The 23984-nt window shown below is 34.0% G+C and overlaps 4 protein-coding genes and 1 non-coding gene across 21 annotated transcripts; 3 read left to right on the top strand and 2 right to left on the bottom strand.

The window, feature by feature from the left end:
- The first annotated feature begins 752 nt into the window (after positions 1-752).
- Positions 753-4210, top strand: CSD2 (copper/zinc superoxide dismutase 2). Its single transcript, XM_088120835.1, has 8 exons — positions 753-1131; positions 1732-1793; positions 1903-1942; positions 2077-2172; positions 2279-2310; positions 2600-2675; positions 3015-3068; positions 3957-4210. The coding sequence occupies exons 1-8, from the start codon at positions 846-848 to the stop codon at positions 3980-3982; spliced, it is 672 nt and encodes a 223-aa protein (XP_087976961.1). The 5' UTR covers positions 753-845; the 3' UTR covers positions 3983-4210.
- An 8540-nt stretch (positions 4211-12750) lies between these two features.
- Positions 12751-13955, top strand: LOC148212645 (C2H2-type zinc finger family protein). Its single transcript, XM_088120530.1, has one exon. The coding sequence runs from the start codon at positions 12822-12824 to the stop codon at positions 13740-13742; it is 921 nt and encodes a 306-aa protein (XP_087976656.1). The 5' UTR covers positions 12751-12821; the 3' UTR covers positions 13743-13955.
- Positions 13956-16930: 2975 nt separating this feature from the next.
- TRNAV-UAC (transfer RNA valine (anticodon UAC)) lies at positions 16931-17003 on the top strand. Its single transcript has one exon. It is a non-coding gene; the product is annotated as a tRNA-Val (tRNA).
- A 603-nt stretch (positions 17004-17606) lies between these two features.
- On the bottom strand, positions 17607-20366 carry LOC111011024 (uncharacterized). 17 transcript variants are annotated; one of them, XR_015789355.1, is made up of 6 exons: positions 19562-20359; positions 19287-19373; positions 18733-18819; positions 18439-18486; positions 18013-18126; positions 17607-17920 (listed from the first exon to the last, which is right to left on the bottom strand). XR_015789355.1 is itself a non-coding variant. In XM_088120957.1 (5 exons), the coding sequence occupies exons 4-5, from the start codon at positions 18093-18095 to the stop codon at positions 17794-17796; spliced, it is 210 nt and encodes a 69-aa protein (XP_087977083.1). In that variant the 5' UTR covers positions 18096-18126; positions 18439-18486; positions 18733-18819; positions 19562-20356; the 3' UTR covers positions 17607-17793. The 17 variants fall into 17 exon arrangements, 6 of the variants coding, with proteins under 6 accessions (XP_087977083.1, XP_087977087.1, XP_087977084.1 ...); XR_015789356.1 differs by having other exon boundaries at positions 18747-18819; positions 19562-20356; XR_015789357.1 differs by having other exon boundaries at positions 18750-18819; positions 19562-20356.
- A 2234-nt stretch (positions 20367-22600) lies between these two features.
- LOC111011008 (cyclin-dependent kinases regulatory subunit 1) lies at positions 22601-23984 on the bottom strand. Its single transcript, XM_022284612.2, has 3 exons — positions 23798-23984; positions 23616-23676; positions 22601-23057 (listed from the first exon to the last, which is right to left on the bottom strand). Exons 1-3 carry the CDS (start codon positions 23848-23850, stop codon positions 22905-22907), a joined length of 267 nt encoding a protein of 88 aa, XP_022140304.1. The 5' UTR covers positions 23851-23984; the 3' UTR covers positions 22601-22904.

Raw genomic sequence — 23984 nt, 5'->3', positions numbered from 1 at the left:
AGAGATACGAATTTATGGACCTATTGGTTAGAAACAAGTGCCTAAACTCATTTCCATGAGTTTTCAAAATTTTGCTTTGGGTTTGTTCACTAAAAAAAGAATATTAATTTCAAACCTAGCACTTAGCTCTCTACCCAATATCAAATTTTGACTCTCTAAATAATTGAATAAAAAACATGATTTTATCATATTTTTAAAAAACAAATTTATCACAATTATAGTATATTTAAAAGAAATAAAAGTTGTAACATCTTTTAACAAATATATGCCACGAAGTGAAAATTATCTTCCTAACTTTTATTCATAAAAAATCATAACAATGTTTCAATTCTCTAAAAAAAATAAAGATAGACCATGATTATATAGTTGGTTTAAGTTTTGAAATACAAAATTTTTTATTTTACCCTTAGTACTAAAACAACGTGGCTATAGTCTGTTTGCTCTCAATTACTTGAAATACTTATTAGAAAATAAAATGATTTTTCAATACAATAAGTAAGGTGAAAGATTATAACCCACCGCCTCAATCGAAGTTTAGTGCTAACTTTCGAGTTAAATTGAGGTTGACCTTAACAAATTTTCTTTACATTATCTATTTATATTTTTAATTTTGTTTTGAATTAAACAATATGTAGAGTAAAATTTTGCACTTTCAATTTTTTAACCTCAATTAAACATACTCAAATTCGCATCACTCATTTTTCTGTTATTTCTTTCGGTAGTTAATACTGTGATTCTTAAAGATAAAATCTGAGACAGTTTGTAGTTACTGCAGAGCGGCCGCGGCGCACATCCACCAGAAGCTCCATCTCGCGTTATCCCATTATCATCGACATTTCCCCCAAATGCAAGCGGTTCTCGCAGTTATGGCGGCTCAATCCGTTATCTCTGCATCCCCTTCTCACTATATTGCATTATTCCCATTCTCAAATCCCGCCCCTCCACCTTCCCTCCACTCCTCCTTCCATGGCGCCTCCCTCAACCTCAAGTTCCCTCGCCACTCTCTCTCCCTTGCGGCCTCCGCCGCCCCCAAGCCTCTCGCCGTCGTCGCCGCTACCAAGAAAGCCGTCGCGGTTCTCAAGGGAAATTCCGTCGTCGAAGGCGTTGTCACGCTCACCCAAGATGATGATGGTCTGTACCTGTACCAACATGTCTTTTTAGCGCTATGATAATCTCAAGCCTTTTATCTCATTTTATCGTAATTTATGGGTTTCCGGCAGCTGAGGGTTTAGGGCGCGAATCTATATTTAGTATCTGATTTTTTAATTTGGGTGATTAATGGGCGGGGAAATTGGTATGGCCATGGGGATTTGAGGGTTTTTTTTTTTTTTTTTTTTAGCGTCTGGTTTCTGAGATCGATGTTGGCTTTGATTGGAATGTGAAATTATGCAAAGAGGGATTCTAATTTTGCCTGCATTGCATTCTTATGATAGTTCTGTCATTTTGCTTACCAGTTGACCTTTAACTTCACGAGGATAATTGTCTTGATTTTATGACGTTTCCTTCTCGTAGGATTCTGTTTTCTTGTTGGCTTATGTAGTATGGTTATTATAGAACCTGAAAGCTTTAGAGGATACTTCCCGGTCAGAAAATTGCAAGTGATAAAGATAATAGTAGTAGTAGTAATAATGATACTATCATAATAATAATGAAAGTGATAATGATAATAGGAACAAAAATAATAGTAGTATTAGTAATATTGTGATGTTGAAAATGTTATATTGTTTCTAGGTCCAACAACAGTAAATGTTCGTATTACTGGGCTCGCCGAAGGGCTTCATGGATTTCATCTTGTAAGTAACGTGACTATGGCTGCCATGACCTATAGGCTTTGTTGCAACCAGCTAGTTGAATTTCTGGAATCTCATTTTAATTAATCTATCTTTGTATTTCCTTCTGTAGCATGAGTATGGAGACACAACAAATGGATGCATTTCTACAGGTAGTGCATGATCTCATTCTCATGTCCATTTTTGAGCTAGATATTTCTTTATCAAGAAATTCGTAGCTAGTGAGTTTGTATTTTTGGACATCTTTGTTTCTTTTTCGATGTTTATGTATTATTTTCAATTGTAGGAGCACATTTCAATCCAAACAAATTAACACATGGTGCTCCTGAGGACGAAATCCGTCATGCGGGTGACCTGGGAAACATAATTGCCAATGCTGATGGTATATGCCTTTCCTTTCAAAAGGTTTTTAAAATTTTTTTATTTTATTTTATGTTCCATAAATCTGTAACTTCTAACACGACATTATATCGTTTCTTAATATACAGGAGTAGCAGAGGCAACCATTGTAGATAACCAGGTGCCACTTTGAACTTTCATTACTTTATCCATATATGCCATCATCACTATCCAAATGCTCAGAATTATTAACGTCTTCACCATGAATGGCATTGCAATAGCTATTAATGTTGGTAGCAGTGCTACCGATCAATTTTTTTTTATATATATATTGTACATGCATATCTGTTAATGAGACATGACTGCAGTTATCTTAGTATTTGCAAGTTGAAAGAAAAAAATTTTATTTGAAGCCTTTATTTTAGATCTGCATCTCTAACATGCTCAGTTATTAATTCCGCAATCTGTAGATTCCTCTCAGTGGCCCCAATTCTGTAGTTGGAAGAGCCTTTGTGGTACACGAGCTTGAGGATGATCTTGGGAAGGGTATGTTCCATTCAGTATTTCGAATTAGCGACATGTTTGACCCCTCCTTTTATTTCCTAGTTGACTTGGATTATCTTTATAGTCACTTAATCACTCAAGCAATTATCAACAGGGGTGAAAACATTAAAAATCGAAATAAAAGATTCTGCTTAATAGATTATGATATACTATTCTTAATCAAATTGTGGAGGAGAGATTTTATTTCCCTTTAGACCTGCACTATTAAGTTATTAACTGCTGTTAAGTGACAACGATGTCTGTATTACATTGCTGGGCTGTTCTTTGTTTCACTATCAAATTTCTACCTCTCTTCTCATTTTTCTGGTTATGATTATGTAGGAGGCCACGAACTCAGTTTGACCACTGGAAACGCTGGTGGAAGATTGGCTTGTGGTATGCGAACTATAGATATCTTTCTTCTTCCCTCTAAAGAGTCTTATACTGTTCTCCCCCCTTTCATGCTTGACATATACCTATATTTATAAGATGGTTCTGTTGATCAATTTGTTCGACATAAAAGGAACAGAAGCGATAAACTGTGCATTAGAACTATTTGGCCACTTAAAGTTCTTTTGGATCCCTGGTGGGTGCTGACTTCGATGGATACTTTCCAACATATTTCATTCATATCATCTTAAAAAAACAACAAGGATTGCAAATTTTAAACAATATTTCATTTCCAAAAGAACCGAGTTATACTGGAGACCCGCTGGTTGTTTTGGAGGTGAACTTAAGGATAGATTGTGCAGTTTACTAAACTCTACCTTATTGAATATTGATTGACCTCTAAGATGCAAGTAGATACATAACTTTAATTCAAATTCTCTGTCCAGGGCTTTCTTATATACATTTTGCTGTTGAGTAAATTTTTAGATGCAACGAAGCTGAGTAAATGAAGTATGTTTTAATCCAAAATCTCTCGGCTATGGATAGTGTTGCCTTTCTGTAAATGTTTTCTTATAGATTGCCACACAGCTTTAGATATTTCAATTATCGACCCATTGTATAGAGATGCAATCTAAAAGTCTCAGTGTTGGTTATTATTCTGATATGTGCAATGGCATGATATTTTCCCAATTCACTTAAATTAGCAGCTAGTCAAATTGCTAATCTATTGCTTTGCTTGAGTGCCATGTTGGCGTAGAAGAGCAAAATCCAGAAATTCCCCATTAAGTTGCCCAAATACTTGAAAATTTCCATATCTGCTCAATAGTTCATCATTCAGAATGCCTACTAAATGGTGATACAAGAGATTCTCATTCTGGTCGTTGGAATTTGCAGGTGTCGTCGGGCTGACTCCTGTGTAATTGCAACGAGCAACTTTGTAGCCTATGAAGTCGTACGAGCTATATGAGCACGGTTGGCTGCTTGTCATCACCCGCTTCTCCACAGCCTTGATTTTCTTTTCTTTTGTCTGAGGATATAAACTGTAGTATCGGAAACTGGAAAGGCAGATTCAATTGTGTTCTCAGTAATATCTGTTCCTGTTCTTCCCAACTAGCTAGCTGAATAAAATTGACTTGCTGCTTGAGCTATGTGGGCTTGACATAGATTTCTTCAGTTAACTTCACAGATTTGTGAGATGTTACATAGATTCGCTCTAACCTTTACTGGTTAACAGACCATTTGTAAGTGGCATGATGACCTTGCTGCCACAATCATCCATTGAGATTCAGCCTTTCAGTACTCCGATTTGTAAGGAAATTTGCAAGGAAAAAAAAAAAGAAGGTTATTTAATAAACACACTATTAAATAACCAGTTCTACAAGTAATTGTTAGAAGTTTATGGATCCACTTGCATTTCAACTTCATGTGGGGGTTCAAGTACCTGGCTGCAACTTCATAACATGTGAACGTAGCAATCAATTGTTGTGGATGCGACACGTGGAAGGTGCTTTTGATGCCAATTTCATTCTTATTGGAAAAGCCGAACAAAACCATAACCTGCACTACCAAGCAACCCAAATTTCTAATTACATAAAAAAAACACAAAATAATAATTATAATAATGATAATTCAAGCAATATGAACCAAATTAGGCAACCACTCATGTCCCCTTCATTTGCTCATAAACATTCAACAATTTTGAAGCTCCAAAAGCTCCTTAAAGGATATTAGGAGGAGCTGTCCTAATCAACCAATTTCTTTCCTTTTTGTTTCTTCTCTCTTCTTCCGACTCTTTTCCTAACACTGGGTTTTGATGGTACCCAAATTAGGTTCATATCTCTAGAATTGTTGACCCGAACACATTCAACTAGTTAGGACATCAGAATCGTTTCTCGAAGTCATATGTTCGAGTCCCCTAAAAACCGAGAAAGACTTATGGACAACAGCTTGTAGCTCTCACTTCCATCGAAGAAGAAATGAGTGTTTTAGTGAAATGGTAGGTTGATGATAATGTGTGGTTGAAGTTGCAGTTCACGAGGAGACATGGAGTTAGATTCAAGAAGTGAAAGACAACCAGAGAGAGAGAGATGTGTGAGCCTAACTTTAGGCTTGCGGTTGGCTTGGAGTCATTTTCTTGCACGAAAATTAGTATTACAAGTCAATTTTTTCATACCATTCTATTTTCCTTAAAACAAAAAATTGTTAATTTTTTAAAATTCACTCAAAGTCGAGCTACTATAATGCGACAAAACCCATTATTAATTGCTAACATAAGTGAATCGATGATTTTAAAATATTAGTTTGGTTCTTGTACTTTCAACTTTGGTTTATTTTGGTTACTGTACTTTCAAAATGTTCATTTTAATCCATGTATTTTTAAAAATAGACCAATTTGGTCCATTCATTTTATTTTTAATATTGTTTTTTCTACCATAATTTCAATACAACATTACAATCAAATATATTTCCTAAAATCTAAACATTACTTTATAATAAAGAGTTTGTGTTAAAGTTTTACAAAAAGAGACTAAAATGATCTCTTTTTAAAGTACATGATCAAAATAAACCTTTCTAAAGTAGAAAGACTAAAAGAACCAAAGTTAAAAAAATATAGATCAAAATAAACACTTTCAAAATATAGGATTGATTGAATCAAATAATATTTTAAATTGAGTAGCCAAATTTTCATTTCATTTTTTTTGTTGGATGAATTTTCTGTTCCCAATAATTGTATACAATTTGCATGTAAAGGTTTGGGATTGGTTATAACTGCCCCAATCTACTTCTCAAACTCATCAATATGACCACCCTATTCTACCAATCACCCATACCACTAAGAATTAGAGAGAGATGAGAGATTTAAGATTTAATGGCATATAAATAAAATTTCTACTTTCTCATTATAAATAAATTTCTTGTATGAAAGTACATTATTAATATTCTCTTAATACACCAATTATTTGGGTACATTAGAGTTGTAATCTCTGTACAGATATTCAAGAAAAAGGGGTGTTTTTTTAATTTTTATAATAACTAGTTCAATTTAATTCATTTGTTAAACTCGGTTTTACAATAAGAATTTTAGTTATTTTTTAAAAAACAGGTCATCCAACAAAACCTTTTTTGTGTTTTGTTTTCTAAACTAGAAATTTATTTTCTAGAACATTTCCAAATAGCTCATACTTCCTAGAAGTGTTATAAATTAGGGTTTTTACCCCATGAGAAACATAAATTAAAGTTGGCCACATAAAATTAAGATCATCAATAATTAATGTGATACACTAACACATGTGGAATAATTAGTGTGAGCTTTATTAATTAAGTTTATTGACTAATTCATTAAAATTAGAGACTTTATAAGCCATGAAAATCGATCAAAATCTTACATAAAGGATTAATCGAACTTACTTTGGTAAAACCCGTATTAGTAGCTTATATTTAATGAAGGGTATTTTTTTTCTCCATCGTTAATTAATAATATTAAGATGAATGTCAAGAGGGTTAATTTGGGTTTAGTGACATAAATCAAAGTTTTCAAGATTAATTAAGTGGTTGAGATCTAGTTAGAAGGAGAGAAAGTGGCTTGCACCATACTCTCCTCTTTGGCTATCTTATAAGATAAGATAATGCTTTTGAGTAAAGTATGAACCATATGAAAAGGGTCTATATTTTTTCTCTCTCTCTAGATATATACACACTCAAAGAGTGAGAAAAATCACATTATTGGATTGGTTAAGTGTCTATGGATTAATAATGATTATAAAAATTGGGTATGACTTTGTTACAAAATTTGGTCCTTTTTTTTAGAGGTAAGCAAAGTCTCCATCCATGCTTGAAGAATAAGATAGAAAAGTAGACACCCACCCCCACTTTATTTTTCATCACACTCTCTCTATAATATATAGTTTTAGTGAGCTTCATACTTTGGAATAATTAAACTAAAATTAATATCTACGTGCATGTTTGTAATTTTACTTACTATTAAACAACTACCAAGAAAAGTACTCGGTCAAAAGGGTAAAATAGCAACATTATTGTTAACTTTTCAATAATATACATATATATTTTTTTGAGGGAAAAACCAAACTTCATTAAACTTTTCAATAATATTTGGTAGCTAACTCATGTGGTGACATTTAAATGTGGCTTGTTTTTATTGGATAAAAAATAAAGCTTAGATTAGAAATCTGATACGCTTAGCACATACTAATGAGATTTCTTTAATGTAATACCTAAAAGAGGTGTTTGGTTCACGGATTTGAAAAAATTTGTGAGATATGTGTGGCTAGGAACTTGGCCTTGTAGCATGGTATTTAACACAAAGGAATTAGTCTTTTTAAGCTTTTATAACTTCTGGTTGATTTGTGGAATGGTTTGTTTGAGTGATACGATCAATTAATGCGTAATACGAGAGAACAATTACGAGTAGTTAAGAGCGTTCTTTTAGTACAATATGTTGGGTGGAGGATCGAATTTACAACCTCTTGGTTGAAGATATATGTCAATTATCGCTGAGCTATGTTCGCTTTGACCTAATAAATTGTTTCTTACCCGTAGTGTGTGTTTTTGCTAAACATTATGTACAATTGAAAAAATAATTTAATTAGGTAAAACTATTAGAAGTTATGTCAAACCCAACCGAACCAAAACGAATTTAAATATCAATGCCTACAACCTCTATAGAGACTAAAATCAGTGATTAAGTGAAGCATATACATTATAGTATCAACAACATTTTTTAAGGGTGTGAAAGCTAAAATAAAACGCAGCCATGTGTTGTTTTGTTGAAGGTTTGAAATATCCATCAAGATTCTCACACAGAGGTTTGCTAAAAGGGAAGAAATTTATTTTGCCCACAGAATAAGTGATTAAACAAAATTGGTTTAAATGTCCATAAACTCTCACAAAATTGCCCACCATATATACAAATTTATGACTGTATTTTAGGAAATTAAATGAATGAAGTGTCGTTACTAAAATTATAACTAAAAAAAATTTTAAATAATCGCTTTTTAAAATTAAATATAAAAAAGTGGTATATTCATGAATAAAAGTTATTCATGGACAGTCAGTTCAGTAATAACCAAGAAAATTATGTTTATTGAGAGAGCGAAGAGTGACGTGAGAACTGTTGGAACTGAACAATGAACAACTTGGCATTCCCACCAACGAAACTAAATTACAATATCAATTTCTCTTTTATTTATTTTAATTTCTTTTCTTTTTCAAAGAAAAAGACACCTTCCCCATCTAAAGTTGCGGTTCCCTAAAGGTTACTTTACTTTATGATACTTCATCCCCCAATTTTTATACTCAATTAGAATTTTAAATCCTTATGATTCCAACTTTAATTAGTTTCAATTTGGTTTATGTAGTTTTAAAAGCATTCTTATAATTTTCATACTTAGTGAAATTTAATTTCTACCGTTGTTACTAGATGTCAATAATTTTCTTATACGATATATATATTTTTAATCTAGAAAAAAAAAGATGTTGAACTTATATTTAGTGTATTTGTGAGGATTAAATTAGTTGACTGTTATTTGAGTAAGTGTATATGGTGGGTCTCGTTGAACAACATCTCTATAATAAAAAATTTTTAGAATTACAAAAACCAAATTAAATAAAATTAAAACGTAAAATAATGGTTTTGCCTTGTTAGAAGAAAGTGTATGGTTCAACTAAAAAAATCTAAAATAATAGTTTGACTTTTTTTATAAATCAAACCAATTCAAGGATAAAATTAGTTACCCCAACCTTTTGAAATTTTAACGTCTTTACTTTCCAAACTTAATTAAAAAAGAAATCAACCCTCCAATATTTGCCATATATGTAACGTACCTAGTTTTAGGTTACGGTCATCTCTACCATCTCCAATTTTACCCACCTTATTTGTCTCGTCACTCTATTCTATTTGCTTCACAATAGAGTGGGGAAAAGAAAAAAAACAACAACAAAAAATTGAAATATATATATATATATATATATCTAAATTCCTATATGTGGTATTTGAGTTATTTTTTAATCTATTTATAATTTAATTATCGAACTAATTATTAATCTTACCATGTTATCATCAAATTAGGGCCTTAGAATAGAACATCAACCACATAAAAAGCTAATTAAGATTATTAATTATCCTTCCATGCCTCACACTACTAGAACTAGAAACACACCCACTCTTTAATTATTAAATTCACTACAATATCAAATTAAAGAATAAACCCACCTTCTCTATTTCATAGGCCCACACCAAATCCTTCCATTAATCTCACCTCTTAATTATCATTTATCTATTAATTCCCCAAACCTTCAAATTGAAATTACCCATTTAAAAAGAAATAAGAAACTAAAAAAATCCCATGATGATTCCATCTTGATGTTAGTTCAATTCATTGCTCATCTGTTTTGACTTTTGTGAGAAACCAAACCCCATACAAGTTTTATTTATTTATTTCTTTTATTCACAGAGAAGAATTGAGATTTGAACTGGCATCTGGCCTACAATTTCAATAAGCATGGAAGTGGAAAACCTGAATTTGTAAAGTTTATGTTAATATATTGTACCAAACAAAAGTGGGTTATAAAAATTTGGGTAAGCTTTTAATTTGAAAAGATTTTTATCCACTATAAAAATAAATAAATAAAATCCAACAACTAACATAGACATAATTCAGCCGTTAAAAGCATCTTGCTGGATCGAAGGTGATTTTTCGGATTACCACGTGTCAATATTTGGTCGTTCAGAAAGCACTGAGTCATCTTAATAAGATCAAATCTTGAAGAAAAAAGTAAACAACTCCGCGAACTTTTTGAAAAGGTCGAGCTGAGATATATAAGATTGGTCGTCTGGAACTTCATAAGAGAGCTTACCAACTAAAATCCTTTATGTAGGTTCACCCTCGTAAGGGATGAGCCGAAGATCATCGCAAAGCGTTGTTGGTCGACTAACCGTTTCTTTGACAAGGTGCCGTAATTTATGGGACAGTTATAATCGCTCTTCAATCGCTGTTGGAAGTTCAATTTCCATAAATAAAAAGCCCCGTCTCATTATTCAAGTGTCGAAAACTATTCTCACGTAAGTAATAGATTAGACCGAAACGAACTTGAGTGTCACAACTTTTTACTCTCTCTTTACAGGTATCTTCGTGCGTCGGCCTCATCCAAATCCAAGCTTCTATAAACACATCTAATTCATTCTTTTAAGATCGAATGGTCGAGGAATAGATTCTTTGGAGCTAATTTTACACATTAATCCAAAGTAAATCTATATAGCAAAAGGGTTGAAGCTAATATTGCTAATTGGGGTGGGATGATCTTTGATTCTAACCCACTCAAAGTAACCCTAATTTGGGTGTTAGGCTTTGAAGTTTCTAATCATTTTTATTTATCTTCTTCCCTATTATATCCCACAACCACCAATTTATTTGGTAACCCCACCCCATCTTTCAGGCACACCCTCAACAAATTATAAATTTATTTTATTATTATTCTTTTTTTTTTTTACAACATGTGGTTAATTCTAACTCAGACCGTCTAGTAAAAAATAGATGTCTTAACTAATATTAAACTACGCTCAGATTTGAAACAAAATTATAAATTTATATTCTATACAACGGCGTGAAAAATAATCTATATAATCAAATCAATCATATAAATATACCTCAAAATAATTAAACTTTGCCTAATTTTCCAAATATAAATGGAGAAGTAGCTAGTGGCACTAGTGTGAATTGAATTTAAATTAAGTTTATATGTCCAACGCATCCAAACGATTGGGGAGGCTTAGTTAAATAATTAATTGGTGCCGTCTAATCATGGGGCTGTGGTATCAAGTTTTTTGAATCGAAATCACAAAATTTTAGTTAATTAATTAAGTTTAATTATGATGGATCAGATTAAATGAAAAAAAATATATATAATATATATATATGTGCGTAGGGACGGACGACACGGCCTATTCTCTATTTATTTACGATTATTAATTGATCAATTAAATGTTAAAAGACAGTTTGGTAATGTAAATTAAAACACATCACATGTAATTGCCCAAATATTGAGGTACGTACTGCAAACTAAACCAACCAATATTACCTTATTATCGACTCCACTCGGAACTAATTAATATTTTTCCCAATTACTAATTAATCAATGTGTCAGAAAATTATTGGTTTGGTTGCTATTTTTATATTTCGTTTTTTGAATTTTATTAAGATGTGTTAGTTGGGGGTTTGACAAGTAATTTGCTGACATTATATTAGGTAATTGGAAAATTAGAAGTATCCTATTGTGGGTCGGGTCGACCCGATGAATTATCGGGTTGGCTTTAGGTAGGGTGGAAGAGAGATCAGTGAGAAACAAAGTAAATTAGAGTGAATTGGAAAAAGTAGAATTAAAGAATAGTTTTTTTTTTTTTTGCTTGAAAATAAATTCATGAGATCACTCTCGTGTATATGAAACCCTAAATTGCGGGGGATTTATTCATCAAAAGTGTGGAGTGAAATCGGCATGGTTTAAATGTGCCATTCTTTTTTATTTTTTCTTTTTTTTTCCTCCTCTTCACCTATTTTCTTTTTCAGAAATTATGAGTTAATCCCTACTCAAGAAAAACACATGAGATTATTTAATTTTTTTTTTCTTATCTACTAGGTGTGCCACATCTTAACCCAGTTAAATTTTCAATTCACAATTAATTTTTAATCTAAAACAACAAAATTATATAGATATAAATTCATTAAGAATCATCAACAGAGCTCTATTTTTAAATCATTACAAATGCAATGGACGAGAAGAGATTAATTTAAACCTAACACTTCGCTTCTTACCGATAAGAACCAATTTTGTCTTTATCACTATTAAATATTTGACAATTAAAAAATAAAATATAAAAAAAAATATTCTTTTTCTTTTTTAAATAATGAATTGTCAAATTTTCAATGGGGGTAAGAATAAGATTAGGTTTTCGCTAGTAAGAAGAATAAAAAGAGTCATTAACCATCATATGCTCTTGATAGTAAAATTATATAAAAAATCAAATTTATTAAGGAGAACAGTCCACTAGATAATTTGCCTCAATATGGAACTTTATTTGGACTTTCCAACGCAATTAAAAAAACATCATAAACCAAGGAAAATAAATAAATTCGAAGAATTTGAATAGGTATATAAAAAAGAAAAGGAATTATATAGTGGAGTGGAATTTTGAAATTGAAACTGAAGGTGCACCAAAGAGGTGGAGGAGATGTAATATTAGTAAGTCATACGTATGGAATTCTCACACGACCAAAGCCTGAAGCTCGAGAAACCTATCTTTAGATAGAGAAACTATAAATTTTTATTCTTTTTAAATAATAAAAAAAATTGATGATGAGGTGGCACATAGAAAGGGCGTGAGAAAGCAGAAAAGCCATCAATTTCACAACACAAACCCCCCCTTCAATCCAATCCCAAGTGCCTTTTCTTGTTACTAACATTTTGCCTTCGCCAAGCAATAATTTTTCCTTTTTTTTTTTTCTAAAAGGATTTATTTATAAGGTGGCAAAAAAAATAAATAAAAAATAAAAAGGGGACTCATTCAACTCCTCTCTCACGAGTGGGCGGCTTTCAACCCCACATTACTAATATACCCAATTACCCATCCCTATATATTACACCATTTTCCACTCTCTCACTCCTTACTTCTCTCTCTCTCTCTCTCTCTCTCTCTCTCTCTCTTTTTCTTACTTCAATACTCTCAAAGTTCTGATTTTGATTGCTTCCATGGAAAACCCAGATCAAGAATTGGTGGGATCTAATCATCAGATTGTTCATGCTACTATTATGGCAGCTTTTAAAGGTCCAAGGGCCAAGCGTCTCAGGCTTAACTGCGGCGGTGCTGACGTCACCTCCTCCTCCTCTAGCGGCGGCGGTGGTGGGGATCATGATTTTGCTTCTTCCTCCGTCTCCGGCGAGGAGATTAGTACTGAGGAGGAGGAGGATATGGCCAATTGCTTGATTTTATTGGCTCAGGGAGAACACGGCCGCCGGCCCCGGCAGTTTCTTCAACACGCCGCCGTCAAAATTGACAGAAATATTACTACCAAAAGATTCAATTTTGATGTTTATGAGTGCAAGACTTGTAACCGGACTTTCCCTTCTTTTCAAGCCCTCGGCGGCCACCGTGCCAGCCACAAAAAGCCTAAACCGACAACGGTCCCCACCGTCGAGGAACCGGCGGAGGAGCCACAGATGAACAAGATCCCCCCACCTGCGAACGCCGCCGTCCAAACGCCCAACAAGCTGCCGCCGGCCAATTTACAAGCCAACAGGGCGGGGCCGCCGACCGCGGCCGTGGCGGCGAAAATCCACGAGTGCTCTATTTGTGGGTTGGAGTTCACCTCGGGTCAGGCATTGGGAGGGCACATGAGGAGGCACCGAGCCGCTGTGTCGAGCGCACAACAAGTTGCCGCTACAACTACGACGCATCATCATCAGCATCAACATCATCGTCATCATCATAATCATTCTTCTTCGAGCGCTGTCGTGGAGGCGACGGAGATTAAGGGGAGGAACATTCTAGAGCTGGATCTGAACCTGCCGGCGCCGGAGGAGGATCTCCGGGACACGAAGAAGTTCCAGTTCACGACAACCCCACAAACAATTGTGTTCTCCGCACCAACCTTGGTGGATTGTCATTATTGAAAACCGGAATCAAATTGAAGAAAAAAGTAAAAAAGAACCCAAAACCAAATATGGGGGATAAATGTGAATCCTGTTTTTAATTTTAGCTTATAATTAATCTTGTTACTTCGTTCTTTTGTTATAATCACAAATTAATTACTCCCATTATATATAGTGATTAAATATATTCTTTGAAGCTATATATGAATATATTGGTTATCTACCCATTGAAAGTGTTGAATCCGAAGAATACTTTGAGTAAGAGTGGTTGTTGGTGTTCTTATTTGGGTTCCACCTTCCATTCACGAAAAGTGAGTGATTTGTGTTACCTTTTTCTCCTCATATTGTCTTCATTTTCTCTCTCTTTTTCCTAACCCATCAAAAAAGATTAAATTTTTATGGAAAATGTTTGAAGCCCATAGAGTGTGGGGAAATTGTAAACCTGGTACATAAAAAAAGAATAAATTTTTTTATAGAAATTTGAACTCATAATTTTTTGGTCAGAAATAGATACAATTACGGTTCAACTCAATTCATGTGGGCTAGTCTCCTCGAGCAGGAGAAAAATAGTAAAAGAGAGTGAGTAAAGAGAAAAAAAAAAAGAGTAGTGTGAGTGTGTGAAATGGAATTGGGTAGGGTTTGGCAGCTCCACCACCACATCTAATAAAGCCCATGCCCATGGATAGGTTCTCTCTTTTCATATGCTCTTTGCTTTGCTTTGCTTGCAAATATGTCTCTCTCTCTCTCTCATATTAAATGACAAGAAATATATGGATGGCAGGCTGAGTTGGTAACTAAGCATGCCAAATGGATCCACCTGTCTCTTTCTCTCTCTAACTCTAAGTGGGGGATTTTATTTATTTATTTATTATTTTATTGATAAATTAAATTGAATAGTACAGCTCAATTTTAGTTCTAAGCCTAACAGTTACACCTAAGTGAAGTGACCAACTGTATTATCCCTTATTTTAGAAGCTACTTTTAACCAACATCGGCAGGGGTGGGCCCCACCAGCAGCTCCCTTTCTTTCTGTGTATTCGTGGGTCCCACTCCCGCTGTCCCCTTCGTTGCCCGATAAAGATACTCTCAAACTCTTTACCACAAGCATTGGGCTTGGATAAGTGGGCCTCGGGTCCAACCATTTCTCTGGGCCCACCTTCTATTTTTCTTTTTTCTTTTTTTTTTTAAATACAATACCTCTTTTTTCCTTTTTCTGGTTGTGCCTTGTTGAATGTTGTGTATATACTTCTCAATCCACTACACTAATTCTCTCTCTATATATATTTTTAGAAGGAAGATTTGGACAACTAGTATTTAAGACAAATATATAATGATTGAACGGGTTGAGTTATACTTATGTTAGCTTTTAATTCATATTTAATGGTTATAATAGATATTGATAACATGTGGGGATGAGCCAAATTACAAATACCAAAATTGAGTAACTCACCAACAATCACTCCATCACAAGTTTATTGAGAATTATGGTCCTCATTAATTATAACATTTCAAGTCGCCTTTCTCATCTCAAGAGAGCGTACATAGTTTGTTATGTTGGGAGAAAAAAAAAATCAAAGAAAGCAGCATGAGTGGAATGTCAGATTTGTAAATTGGCATTTGGATAATGAATTCATGTGCACTTTTACAATTTTTAGGGTTTATTTACTCAAATAGAATACCCTTTTAAATGAATTTATAATTATTTGTTTTTATCATGGATGTGAGATGACTGAACAAATATCTACTGACAGGTAAAACTTTTGAAAATTTATTACATGAAAAAAACTTAGGTGAAAGTTAGGAAGCCTAACAAAAATTATGTATGCATGGAATTGTATAGGGAGGGGGGGTCCCAAAAAAGGATGAGGTTCATGATTGGCACATGTTGCATCATGCTATCTTGTCACATTATAAAGTGTAGAACTATTAGATTTTACTGAATATAAAGTCACTATTTTAGAACATGATTTGATTTTGATATTATTTTATGGAGGTGTGAAAATATTTGAGTTATGTGCATTAATTATAAGAAGAAAAAAAAAAGAAAAGAAAAAAAGGCTGCAGCAGCAACAGCAAATGAGAAGGGGACAGGTGGGCAGTTTGAAGTTGCAAAATATGAATCTCTAAAAATAAAATTAAAAGCTTGTCGGGTAGGCTGGCAAATGCAATATCTTGTATAGTGCAAGGGAGTGGGAGTTATATTCTCTAAATTTTGAAATCTAAACTGATAATAATTAGACTGGATTTAGTTCTTAATCTTTTTAAAGTATTAATTTGATTCTTAATGTCTTAATTAGCTAGATATTCACCTAAAAATTTATGTTAAAATTTGTGAACATAAAATTAAAGTGAAATTAAATTGTTGTTTTATTAACTGATGAAGATGTGAGTGTAAGCTAAAAGAATGATTAATTTGGCTGAATATATTAATAAAAGAATGATTAAATATATTCTCTGAATATTAGAGTTGGAAATTAGGGAATGGCCGTTAAATAAACAGAGGACAGGCAATCCGACCGACAACTGCTATGTTTTGCCGGCCAATTTGTACTTTGGTTCAAGCTGGACATGTTCTGGCAAAAGGCAAGACAAAAGCCTGTCATGTACAATTCAATTTCTTTGGTTCATTTTTAAAAGTGCAAATTTGTTACCATATCCACCCTCTTTGTATCTTTATATACTTGTATAATATAACGTACCATATTTTAATCTAATTTGATTAGAAAGGTTTTGTATCAATATATGTGTTGGATTATGTACTTTCTTTTATTTAACAAAATGTCATGTTAGTAAATTTAAAGTTGATATTAAAAGTTAAAGATAAAATATAATTTGAAGCCCCCCCAACGTAACAGAAGTTTTAGAACTTTATGTAAAAAAAGCTTTGTTTGCCAAAACGAGTATAGTTCAGCGCTTATTGGCATATACCTCCAACCAAAAGGTCGTGAGTTCAATCCCCTACTCCCACATGTTGTACTAAAAAAAAAAAAAAACTTTGCTTGCACCAATCTGATTACATCCCTTTTCAACACAACGTATTTCAATTTTTTTAGTTACAAGTTATACTTCTCTTTTTCATATTCTAGAACATTTGTGGATTTTTTTTTAGTTCTAAATTTTTTATGGTAAAAAATGGGTTCTTTTATGTTTTTAGAAGATAAGAAACTATAATATAAATGTATTAAAAAATTCATTCAGATCATCAAAAAGTTGCTGTGGTGTAGTGGTTATCACGTTAGTCTTACACACTAAAGATCCCCAGTTCGATCCTGGGCAGCAACAATTTTCATGAAATCTATTATATTTGTTTTTTCAAAATTTTGCAAACTAGCTTTAAATAAATACATTTAGCACTTATGTCATCAATTAATTGTTGTGGTGCAGTGGTTATCACGTTAATCTTACACACTAGAATAACACTAAAGGTCCCCAATTCAATCCTGGGCAACAGGTCATGATTTCGAATTTTCCACCGCCACATGTTGCATTTTATTGAGTTTTTTTGGTAAAAATTCAGAAGATTTTAAAAATATATATTTTATATTTTGATCATGTAGAGGAAAGTTCAACCAAAAAGAGAAAAAAAAAGGTCTGATTTCTGCTATTTTTCTTCTTGTTTTTTTTTTTATATTCAACAACGTGACCTGAATTTCAGGTAGAAATTGGAACCTCTATCCTTTTGGTAAAAAATATAAACCTTAAATATGCTCAGGTTGGCACTTAACTTCCTGTTGGGTTTGTGAGTTTATAAGAGATAAAAATAAATGTAGCCTGTGAGATTAAGATAAATAAGCTCACGTACTAGGCATAGTCTGAAACGTTTTTACAGTCAAGTTTGGTTTTGGTTTTAAGTGGGTATGAGATTCTTCTTTGGGTGTATAGATATTCTCAAACAAATTTCTTCGGCAAATTTCTAAATCAAGTGAATAATTGTTTCTTCGGCAAAGAAATTTCATGTGGTCGTCTTCTACTTTGGAAATGAACTAACATCGACTTACAGTGCACATTATTGATAAGAAGCAACATTCAAAACAAATCACTTCTTAGTGTAAGTTTGAGCATTCAAAATAAATCACTTCTTACTATAAGTTTGATGGTCGGGTCCGACGTCTCGAGAACCAGTGTTTATGTAAGGACCTCGAAAAGTTGCCTGCGGAGGAAGTGGCTTTCCCGGATCAATAACTGGCTTTTTGGAAGACCTGTATAACCCTTTTCTACATTAACTTTGTGTGCATATTCATTCAAAGGCATAGTAAAATTGTCGGTAGCAGCCATGAGTCCATTTACTTACGCCATGTAAAAGGGAAATGCCAACCCAGCAGATGCAAAGGCTATCAATCCAGTGGCAACGATAATATTTCGACGACGTGTCATCGGGTATTCTATCTATGATATGAATACAAACCTACAAAACAAGTTGAAATTCAGCTCCACTTTTCAGACATTGTGCACAAAATTGGTTAGGTTAGAAGTTTAGTCCACCAACTTTCAACGTTTGTCTAAACAATCCTTCAACTTTAAAAAGTGTCTCATAGGTCCCTAAACTTTCAATTTTCTGCCTTCTCTGAACTTACTAGTGTCTAATAGGTCCTATCAGACATCTTATAGAAAAAATAGGTCCTACCAGAAGTAAAATTGAGAGTTTAGAAACTTATGAGACATTTTTTAAACGACACAATTCTAAAAATTCCAGAACTAAAATAGTAATTTAACTCACAAAATTCCAATATGCTGAAATTCAAGTAGTTATAATAGGAATATGGGTCTGCAAACAAACAGGGCAGAAATAAACAAGTTGGCAATATAACAGATAACAGAACTTTTGGTTTAAAAAAGTGCAACAAAAAGGCTTCATATGCACATCCATCATCAGCCAATAAAGAAAAAGAGAGAACTAAACAGAGCAACGAAGACAGCAAGGAAAAGAAAGGGGGGCATTTTAGAACCAGAACTGTAAGGCAGACAGCAATTAATGTTCTGTCAACTTAACCTACAAAGAACCTTATCTTACAAGAAAGCACCCACCACCTTGATTTGACTAGAGGAAGGAAAGGCTCTACAGAAATCAACAACGAGGTTACTTCTACCAACACCAACTCTGTATGATAGAACCATGTTCAGTTGATTAGAACATCTTCCAAATTTCTTGCCGACAATATATATGTTCATACTGGGAGACAAATGTATCAAATACTCTCATGTTGAATAAGAGAACATTATGAAAACAACTGTATTGAATAACCTAACAACGACAATATGAGATGGAAGCTATTGTAATCATGCAGCATTCTCAATTAATTGCCAATAAAGCCATATAACAATCCACAAGTACGAGCAAATCACAACACTTTTGCAGCTTAGTGAGAATTTCATAGAACGGCTATCTTAAACTAAGAAACGTAAGCTCCATCTCCATGGATTCATACATAAAAAAAACAGCTAGTTGAGCACCAAGTAAAGTAGCGCTTTTTCCCACTAATTAAAAACGAAAGAAAAACCACCTAAGATAAAGAATAACAAAACATGTCCACAATTGACAGCTAGCTTTACACTTTAATGATCAACCTCAACAACGAAATCCAAAAATTAAGCACTGCAGGTGCATAATCCGAGCATGAGGCCTAAAACTAATAGAATCAATGTAATGCGTTCCTGGAAACAAATGGCAAGAATAGCATCGTCTCAGGAAAAGCATGAAACATGGGTAATATAAACAAATTGAACAAATCTGCAGAAATGAATTCTAATCAAATGATAGAAAGAATTCTAGAACAAATTTCGATTGAAAGCAGTAAAGTATAAGAAAACCCTAACAGAAAAAGAGGAGAGGGCATCCGTACCGAGGGATTTGGAAATGAGAGTGATAGCGATTCAACTTCAAAGAGCAAATAAGGGATCTGATACTGAATTCATGGACCTGAACCGAGTCACTTTGATTGTGGAGCTCCGGTGATCTGAGTTCTCACTTCTGAAGAGTTTAAGCCTTGAGCCATACACGCTCACAGGCTCACCGTTTTTGTTTTTACATTTTTTAAATTTATAAAAAGTCAGAAAGAAAAAATAAAGTGCGACACATTTTTGCCGTATTTTGTTGGTTTAATTTTAAAATTTTAAAGACATTTTTAGACTCTTAATTAAATTTCAGAAACAAGAAATAAGTAAAATACCTCAGGCAGGAGATGGATCTAACAATAGTTTACCAGAATTACTACTAGCTGTTCGCTTTGGCAGAAACACAAAATTAAAATTTAAAAATGTTTCTTGAATGAATTACCATATACTAATCAAAGTAGAATCTTATGTCAAATTTTAGGCTGAGATTAAGGGTTGTATCCAATATTTTATAGAAAAGAAAAAAAGAGTTGTAGCTAATAAATTTGTAAATACTAAAAATTATTCTTTAAATAATAACTCTTTCAATAGGCCATAATTTGGTTTTGGTTAAAGGGAGAGACTGCTGTGGGAATGAAATCCATGGATGAAATTAGAAATTAATGGGGAAAGAAAGGAGTTTGAAGAGCTAACTTTTACCTCTAGAATCTATAACGAAGTGGCAAATTCTTTTGATCAACATGTACAAATAGAGCAACACGTGTGGATGGTATGAATGTCTATGAATTCTACCTTTTAGTTTTTCTATTTTATGTATTAAAAAATACTTTAAATAGTGTCTAATAAATTCATTAATTTGTAATTTTGTACTTAGGAAAATTTTTTCTAACAAATTAGATAAAGTTTATAATCCATCGAATACAGAATTTTAAATATCTAAAATAAATCTTTATTAAATGATTTATTAGATATAAAATTGGAAGTTCTAAATTTTTTTCTTTTTTCAAGTACAAGAAGACGATTATTTGAACTCACATTTTTTTTTTGTTAACTGAACTTATGTGACGCCATTTTGCTTGAACGAAAAAAAAAAAAACATTTCCAAGCGGGCTCATCCTTTACTTTAACTGCCATTTGTCTCTCGCAAAACTTCCCAAAGAAGACGAAACGAAACCAAAAACTCTTGACCCCATCCCCATCCCTATCCCTATCCCTTAAGCCGATGTCAACGCCCCCGCTGCCGGCGCCGGCGCCGGCCGCCCTTTCTTCCGACGGCCACACCAATCAATTTCAATTCACGGAGGAGGAGGAAGTGAAGCTTCTCAAGTGCTACCTGAAAATCGCAAGATCCGCGGAGAATTCCCAACCCAGTCTGGATTCTCCGGCCTTGGATCGCATCGAGAGAGCCCTCGGCCCCAAATTCAGCCAGATCCACATCGCCGACAAGCTCCACAGGCTCAAGCTCCTGTACCACAAATTCGCCAGAACCAAGTCCTTCGTCAAGACCCCCCACCACCGCCGGATCCTCGACATCGGCCGCCGCATCTGGGGCAAATCCCCCACCCCCACAACCAGAACAAAACCCCATAAGGTAATTTTACGCACAACCAGAAAAAATTCAGAAACCCCTTCTCAACTCTCATTCTCAGTAGCAAAAAAAGAAGTAGGGGTTGGAGCTGGGGCTGATCTTAACAAGTTCCCTCTTCTCGTGGGCGAATTTTCTCGGCTGTTTCCGGGAAATGTGGTGTGGAGAGAGGTGATGAGGGGTCTAGAGGAGAAGATTTTGATGGGTATGAATCAGAATTGGGTTTTGTTGCACATTGAAGAGGCAGAGTTGAACGCTAGAAGGGCTGCGTTATTACACCACCAACTCAGAAGCACACTCACAGACACTGAGGATCAGTGAGGATCTCAATTTCTTGCAGTTTCTTCTCCAATTCAGAAATCTTCTGTACCATACCAATTACCATAGTTCCAGGAAGTGAGCATTTCTTTAAGTTTGTCACCGTTGCTTGTTTTTCGATTGTGAAGCTAATGGTACAGCTTAGAAGTAGGTGGTGGGGTGGAGTTGTATTGTAGTTGTATTGTGTCTGGCTGACCAACCATTCACTATGTCAAAGTTTTTCTACCATTGTCTTGTTCAATGCATTTAACATTTTATGATTACCCAAAATAGGGATACAAAATTTATGAAAATTTTCTTGTTTTAAAGGCTTCGAACAGTTCCCTAATTATAAGTTCAACTTCATTTATTAAATTTGAGTTATTCTTTAATGTTTTGAATGTATTCTCTATTTAGTTCTTAAATTTTAATATTTTTTAGGCATACCATTTCTAGTGGTAAATAATATTAAGAACGGTTGATATTAAGCTATGTACCATGATATTTACTAAGCTGCCAAAAATTATTGCAACTCACCAAGGACTTGTAACATATTTGTAGTTACAAGAAGGGTATAATTGTAAATTGTCACAAATAAATGGGTAAAGTATTAGCCTAATTTTTAACATATTTATCACTCGTAAAAAAAACATATTTATCACTTGTGCTATAGGGTGCGGCGTTGGGAAAACAGAACTTGCAATACAATTGCAGTCGTGGGATTTGTTAAGGGTAACAGAGATGGTGAGGCCTGGAAATTTCCTGTTTGAGATGATGAGGATAAAATGAACGAAGGGAGCAACAATTATGTTGAGAAAGCATAGCAAATCAAGAACCGGAAGAGATCTAACCTTTTCAAGATCCAGACCATCCAGATTTATTTGAATCATCCAAATCTCTTCTGACTAAAATCATTAAACAAAGAATTTAGAAAAGAATTTTCAGAATCGGATAGCTATATCAATGCAGATTGAGAGCAAATCTGATATGCTGAAATACACCAAAGTTTCGATAAGAAAGCAGTTCATTAAAGTGGTACAATTTCTCAAGTCAATGTTGCAAAATGAAGAACTAATATAATCTCGTACAAGAAAAGGAGCATGATCATTATGATACCGAAATCCATATTTCGTTCCAAAACCATAAAATCAAAGTCACGCAAAAATAAAGCATAAAAATAATTCACCTCTTCACATAGAGTTAAGGATCAAGATCCATCAAATCCACCTTTGGTTCATAGAATTGCAGAGTCCAGCTAAGATACAGAAAGCATATATATAAGCCAAGCCACCTCTACAACCATACAGAGTTGAGGTAAACATAGAAACTCCTGCAGATTTTTTAAGCAGGAAGAGGATTGATACCAAGAAAGTATGTATGGTTTTTCATATTAAAACCATTATATGACTGATTATTGAGTGTCTTCTTTCTTTCCAGTAGCATTTCACATAATCAACCAAATGAAACAGTCATTTAGCAACAACGTTTTGTTGGGCAAGGTTCTCCTGTTGCTGTTGGTAGTTCAGGGGCCTCCTGAATAGCATGATATGCGGCTCGGGACGATGAATAGCATAGTGCACCCACCCACGACTCTGCTGAACTCCAATTGCACGCCACTCATTCTGCATATAGGATTATAGGATGAAAAATAGAACAAAATTCTTCCATGAGATTGAAACGAGTACTCAAATAGATTTGGTAAGCACCCTTTTGCTAAGCTAAGACTAAGAGTAAGAGCAATAATTACTTTACTGAGTTCAGAAGAAAGCCAACAAAATCGAAAGGCATAAATGGTATAACGATTAAAAATGCATAGAGGGAATGCAGGATTGGGAGGCCGGGCGGGGTTTATTGCATCAGTCATAAGCCCTAATTCTCAATCCCTTTGATATAACTTCGCTTAAAAACCGTTCCAAATTTCAAACAACCATCAACCAAATCAAAGAGAGAAAATCAAGATCACTATGAAAACATTAAAAGAGAGGGAAAGAACTGTCCACGATACAATAATAATTTCCTATCAGTCCAAACAAGCACGATGCATTCAATTTTCATCGTCTCAACATCCAAATAGAGAGTAGTAAATTTAAAATCTCTATAAAACAAAACAACTAGAGAGTACTTCCCTCTGCAACAAAATCAAAAGACAAATTAAAAACTACGAAGAACAAATATCTTACTTCAGAGAGCAGGCGACTCTTAGGAAGTAACTTTGCCACTTCGGGTGGGAGCACCACATGCCTGTTCCAATCGGTCCAGTTAGCCATTGATGACAAACACAAACATTTATACAAATCCAAACAATCCTCCATGCCATGACTGCAACAAAGTAAAGAGTTGGATGCTGTGAAAGTAACAATACCTATACTCGTAAATGTCGTCAAAGTACTTCTCAGAGTACTGAATCTGACCCATCTATCAGCGTTTAATCTGCGGCTGTCCGAGAGAATGACAGTGCAAAGTTAAGCGGATTCGGTAGCTTCGATCCACGATACGAAGCAATGGAATGTCTCAATTCTCCAATTTGAAACGAAACTAGGGCTCGGGGA

This window comes from Momordica charantia (genome assembly GCF_013281855.1).
Source record: "Momordica charantia cultivar OHB3-1 chromosome 2 unlocalized genomic scaffold, Mcharantia_2.0 BLBB01000002.1, whole genome shotgun sequence".
Lineage (NCBI taxonomy): Eukaryota > Viridiplantae > Streptophyta > Magnoliopsida > Cucurbitales > Cucurbitaceae > Momordica > Momordica charantia.
Note: the sequence above shows the minus strand (reverse complement) of the source record. Positions and strands in the feature narration are given on the sequence as shown.

What these genes read in the sequence shown, in the direction of transcription:
- CSD2 (XM_088120835.1), top strand. Translation starts at nt 846, where the DNA reads ATGCAAGCGGTTCTCGCAGTTATGGCGGCTCAATCCGTTATCTCTGCA. An exon ending in AAATGGATGCATTTCTACAG is followed by an intron (nt 1,943 to 2,076) that starts GTAGTGCATGAT and finishes TTTCAATTGTAG; the next exon opens with GAGCACATTTCAATCCAAAC. An exon ending in TGGTGGAAGATTGGCTTGTG is followed by an intron (nt 3,069 to 3,956) that starts GTATGCGAACTA and finishes TGGAATTTGCAG; the next exon opens with GTGTCGTCGGGCTGACTCCT.
- LOC148212645 (XM_088120530.1), top strand. Translation starts at nt 12,822, where the DNA reads ATGGAAAACCCAGATCAAGAATTGGTGGGATCTAATCATCAGATTGTT.
- LOC111011024 (XM_088120961.1), bottom strand. Translation starts at nt 18,095, where the DNA reads ATGACACGTCGTCGAAATATTATCGTTGCCACTGGATTGATAGCCTTT. An exon ending in GCATTTCCCTTTTACATGGC is followed by an intron (nt 17,921 to 18,012) that starts GTAAGTAAATGG and finishes AGGGTTATACAG; the next exon opens with GTCTTCCAAAAAGCCAGTTA.
- LOC111011008 (XM_022284612.2), bottom strand. Translation starts at nt 23,850, where the DNA reads ATGGGTCAGATTCAGTACTCTGAGAAGTACTTTGACGACATTTACGAG. An exon ending in GACGACATTTACGAGTATAG is followed by an intron (nt 23,677 to 23,797) that starts GTATTGTTACTT and finishes CGATTGGAACAG; the next exon opens with GCATGTGGTGCTCCCACCCG. An exon ending in AGAGTCGCCTGCTCTCTGAA is followed by an intron (nt 23,058 to 23,615) that starts GTAAGATATTTG and finishes TCCTATATGCAG; the next exon opens with AATGAGTGGCGTGCAATTGG.